Genomic DNA, 4,849 nt, shown 5'->3' on the forward strand with positions numbered 1-4,849 from the left:
GAAAACACTAATATAGCCCCAGACCGATTTTCTCTAATGAGGGTTGTTAACCACTAAATGACTCTAGAGGGGGGGTGAATAGAGTCAATGGCCAATTTTTTTGCAATTTATGAAACTTGTTTTACAACAACTATTATGCAATGATTAATTGATAAATTCAAGCAATATAAAGCACAAGTAAAAGAGATAGAGATAGGAAGATGCAAACAATGAACTCGGTGATTTAGCGAGGTTCGGAAACTCCTACTCCTCGGCTCAAGATCCCCCTTGAGACTTCCCAAATTCACTAGAGCTTCTCCTTAATGGTGGAGAGCAAACCTTCAAATTTGAAGCAAGACCTTGCTCCTTTTCCTTGCTAGGAGAACACCCTTCTCCTAGGCTTCTTTTGGGTCACACCAACCCTTACAAGATTGTAGCAAAGTTTGTAAATGAAATACAAGAATCTCTCTCAATAGATATACAAGTGCAAGCTCACAACTAGAGAATATCAGAATATTAATGAAGCTCAAGTTCTAGAATGAGAGAAATATCGTGATGGTTGAAAGTGAAAGCTCAGAGAAGAAATTAAATGACTTATTGAATGCTCTTGAATGCTCTCTTGAATGAAATATCCAGTGGTGTATCACTTCAGTAAAATGAGCCTTCTTTATATAGACAACCGAGGCTTAATATGTCTGTTAGAAGTAGTTGGAAGTCTTAAATGCAGAAAAGTGCCGTTGAAGATTCAAATAATCTAGAAGAGCCGGCTCTACAAAAAATTGGAGGAGGCTCCAATAAATGGGAGGCGGCTCCAATAACTGGGAGGCGGCTCCAATTCACAAAATGCATTCTACGACACACAATTTGGCTACTGGAGTGCAAAGAGCAGGCTCCTATATTTGGGAGGCGGCTCCAATCCTTATGTAAGACTAAGAATGAAACACATTTTGTTCTGTGCACTTCCTATTATGAGAGCATGCATAAGTAAAGTTCATAGAAAGATTTTAGGCCTTCTAAAAACTGATTTTTAGAGAAAATATGCATGAACCTAAAAACTTGAGCTTCAGAAGATATTCAAATATGCTTTAACATTTAAATCTAAAGCTCTCACCATCCTATCTATCCTTTTCTCCATTCCCTGACCATGATCTCTTGAGCTTGATGAAGACTTGCTTTCTTCCTTGAAATTGTTTGATTGATCTTTGAAGTTTGAGTCTTTCTTTGATTTCTTGCAATCTTTGAGGCTTCATTGAGTTCATAGCTTGAGTACTTGAATGCTTGAAATAGCTCATCTAGCTCATCATATAGGATATGAACTATATATAACTCAATGAAAATATTAGTACATAAACATCATTAATGGTTTGTAATCATCAAAACCTTTAGATAAAAATCCTTAGGCCAACAATCTCCCCCTTTTTGATGATGACAAAACATTGATGTGTTTATTGATAAAGTAGAGTTGTATTTGAAAGAGAGCTCCCCCTATCAATAAGCATATCTAAAGTATCATATCATGCTTGATTTCATTTAACTTTTTACAGAATTTTCTTATAAGTCTCCCCCTATCAATATGCATCAATCAAGATCTATATAAAAAGTAGAGTAGGCACATAACATGGTAGATCCATAACAGAAAAAAAAACACATCTTTCTCCCCCTTTGTCATCTCAAAAAGTCTACTTGTATGAAAGAGAAAATACATGCCAATTCATGAACTATTAGAGAATGAGAATTTAAAGGGCAATAAAATAGGAAATATGTCATTTTATAGATTACAGAAGTCAAAACAGTAGATAAGGAAAATATGAACATAACTAGCAGATGTTAGACAAAAGCATAGATCATGATAAAGACTTCAAAAGAAAAATGACAGAAGTAAAAACATAGCTAAAAGAAGCTTCTTCAAAGCAGATAAAACAAGTGAGTGCACAAAAAGAGTTTTTAGACGAGGTGATATTGTTCTAAGTAGAAGGAGGAGGAGGTTCAAGGCCTTTTCGAAAGGCTTCAAAGTCTTCACTGATATGAGTGACAGTCATAAGTACTTCGTCAAGTTGTTGTTGTTGATGTTCAAGAGTGGTTTGTTGTTCTTGAAGAGTGGCTTGATTTTGACGAGAAACAGTTAGAAGTTCCAATAAAAGATCATGATTTGAGCGATGTGCAACTGGAACATCCTCATCTTCAGCACTGTCATGGCTTTCATGTTCTTCCTCATCCCCATCATCAACATCCTCAATCTCTTCTCCACGAGCTCTAGCCTCTTCGAACCTTCGTTGCCTAGGATAAAACCACATACCATCGGGATCCCTTTTTAGCCCCATTGTGTCTAGATTGAAAGCATCAAGGATATCTCTTGGGCCTAGTTTGGCTGATTCACTTTTGTCAAGTGGAATGTTGTTAGCCATGAAAATGTGAGTGAGAACCATGGCATAGTGGAGTGGAGTGTTTTTCTTTTTCTTGCATGCCAACATGTGATGAAAGATAATGTAGGCCAAGTCAAAATCTTTTCCATTTAAAACACACCATATCAGAAAGATTTCCATGCGAGAGACTTTTGAGCGACTGCCGGTTTTAGGAAGAATGGAGTATGCAATAATTTTGTGGATCAATCGAGCTTCCATAGTCAATTGTTTGGATTTTACTTCTTTAATATTGGTAGTGCGGGAATCATAGCTCATTTGGCGAATGGCTGCTAGTTTGTCAAAATCTTTCCCAGTGAACCATTTTTGAGGAGAGTAGAATTGAATACCATCATCCATAAAATGAAAGATTTTGGAAATGCTTCTAACATCAAGATCGAATTCTACTCCAGCCACATAGCATTGTAACTTCTCTACACCAGGCACTTTCTCAAGGTGGGTGTAGAATAACTGAACAAGTCTTGGATAATACTTGTTTTTCATCCCAACAAATGACCCAAGGCCAATAGCATTAAAGAGATTGTATGTGTTGAGGTTGAGGTCATCACAAATAGTGTGTGACAGAACCTTTCCTTTGGCCACTTTCCTATGAAGAAATTCTTTCTCATATAGCCTCTTGTGAGTAGGAGTTCTATATAACTTTGTGGCAGAAATTTGAATTGGACTTGGAGGAGGAGTTTTTTCATTTGGGATAGAGTCATGAGATTGAGTGATTCTAGTTTTGCCACGAGACGGATTCCTTCTACGGGAGGATGATGCCATGGAAACTCAGTAGGGACCTAAACAAGTCATAATTTAAAAACAAAACTTATATTAATTTGAAAAGATATGGAGGCATTTTCAAAAGACTTTGAACAACAATTTTTCATATCTAGACAATTTTGAGAACAAACAAAAAAAAAAAAAAAAAACTATGTGGGAAAACCCAAAAAAAATTTGTGAGCAACAATGTGATTGGCGTTGGATTTTGAAGAATGAAATTTGAAATGTAGACTTAAAAAGGAATTTTAATGGAATAAAATTAAAAAGAAATGAGTTCACAAAGCAACCCCAAAAAAAATTTGCTGAAAGGATTAATTTTCTAGGGTTTGATAGAAAATTAAGTCTTGTGAAATTATGACAATTCATGTGGAATTGGTAAACTTTTATGGAAATGTAAACCCAAGAGGGAAATTTAACATAATCCACAAAAAAAAATGCTTAGATTCATGAAGCAAGACCAAAATTTTGGATTAAAATATGATATTCCTAGGGTTTGAACATGTAATGTAAAGGAGATTAAACCAAAATTTTGTTCAAAATTGAAAGGAATTCATGCAACAAAATTCAATTTAAGATGAGTTTAAAGCAATTCATGGAGTATTACATCAAAGCATGGATCAATACACATATATGATAGATGAAATAATGAAGAAAGGAGAACAAAAGAGGTTGAAGTTTTTACCTGAGATGAGGAAATTCTTGCACAACAATGAGAGGAGAATAAAATAGGATGCAGGATAAAGGCCACTTGATATTATATGATGGATGAAATCATTTTGAGACCTTAAAAATTGAAGCACTCATACTCATGGTGAAGGAGCTCTCACGGTTTATGCTCTCTGGAAATGTTGAACATAATGCCCAAAAAAAAAAAAAAAAGCTACTGCCGAAGGAATTTTAAAGGGATATAGCAGATTGGAGCCGGCTCATGGAAAAATTGGAGCCGGCTCAAGAGCTTTTTGGAGCCGGCTCTTGATTTTTGGAGCCGGCTCTTGATTTTTTGGAGCCGGCTCTTGATTTTTGGAGCCGGCTCTTGATGATTTTTGAGACATCCCGAGAGTTTGGACATGGATGCAGGTTTTGGGGAGCCGGCTCATGAAATTTTGTGATCCGGCTCTTAGAGATACCGAGGGTTTGGACATGGATGCAGGTTTTGGGGAGCCGGCTCATGAAATTTTGTGATCCGGCTCTAGAGATACCGAGAGTTAGAAATTGTAATTTTCTTGGATGCAGGTTGGAGAGGCGGCTCTTGAATGAGATGATCCGGCTCTTGTTTTCTATAGAGGCGGCTCTTATTTAGATTGGAGCCGGCTCTGCTGCTGCTACTTCATTGCATGACATTCTGCTCTGTGATCATTCCAATTTCTCTTCTGAGTAGACAGAATCTCTCCTCTTGGAGTGGTTTTGTGAAGATGTCAGCTAATTGCTTTTCAGTGGTCACAAAAATAAGATCAATATCACCATTAGAAACATGATCCCTAAGAAAATGGTATCTAATTTCTATATGCTTTGTTCTTGAATGCTGAATAGGATTTTTAGAGATGCATATTGCACTTGTATTATCACACATAATAGGAATGTGATCAAAATAGAGTCCAAAGTCTTCTAGTTGTTGTTTAATGTAAAGTGTTTGAGCGCAACAACTACCGGCTGCAATATACTCGGCTTCCGCCGTTGATAGAGCTATG

General features: G+C 36.6%; 1 protein-coding gene across 1 annotated transcript; it reads right to left on the reverse strand.

Annotated features, from left to right (window-relative positions):
- Positions 1 to 1,943: 1,943 nt before the first annotated feature.
- On the reverse strand, positions 1,944 to 4,081 carry LOC132296597 (uncharacterized). The gene is made up of 2 exons (XM_059794783.1): positions 3,844 to 4,081; positions 1,944 to 3,178 (listed from the first exon to the last, which is right to left on the reverse strand). The coding sequence occupies exon 2, from the start codon at positions 3,159 to 3,161 to the stop codon at positions 1,944 to 1,946; it is 1,218 nt and encodes a 405-aa protein (XP_059650766.1). The 5' UTR covers positions 3,162 to 3,178; positions 3,844 to 4,081.
- Positions 4,082 to 4,849: the final 768 nt, after the last annotated feature.

The sequence above is a fragment of the Cornus florida genome, unplaced genomic scaffold (assembly GCF_030987335.1).
Source record: "Cornus florida cultivar Cherokee Brave unplaced genomic scaffold, ASM3098733v1 CherokeeBrave_3.0.0_Hap2_Chr02, whole genome shotgun sequence".
NCBI lineage: Eukaryota > Viridiplantae > Streptophyta > Magnoliopsida > Cornales > Cornaceae > Cornus > Cornus florida.

Coding starts and splice junctions, on each gene's coding strand:
- LOC132296597 (XM_059794783.1), bottom strand. CDS start 3,161: ATGGCATCATCCTCCCGTAGAAGGAATCCGTCTCGTGGCAAAACTAGA.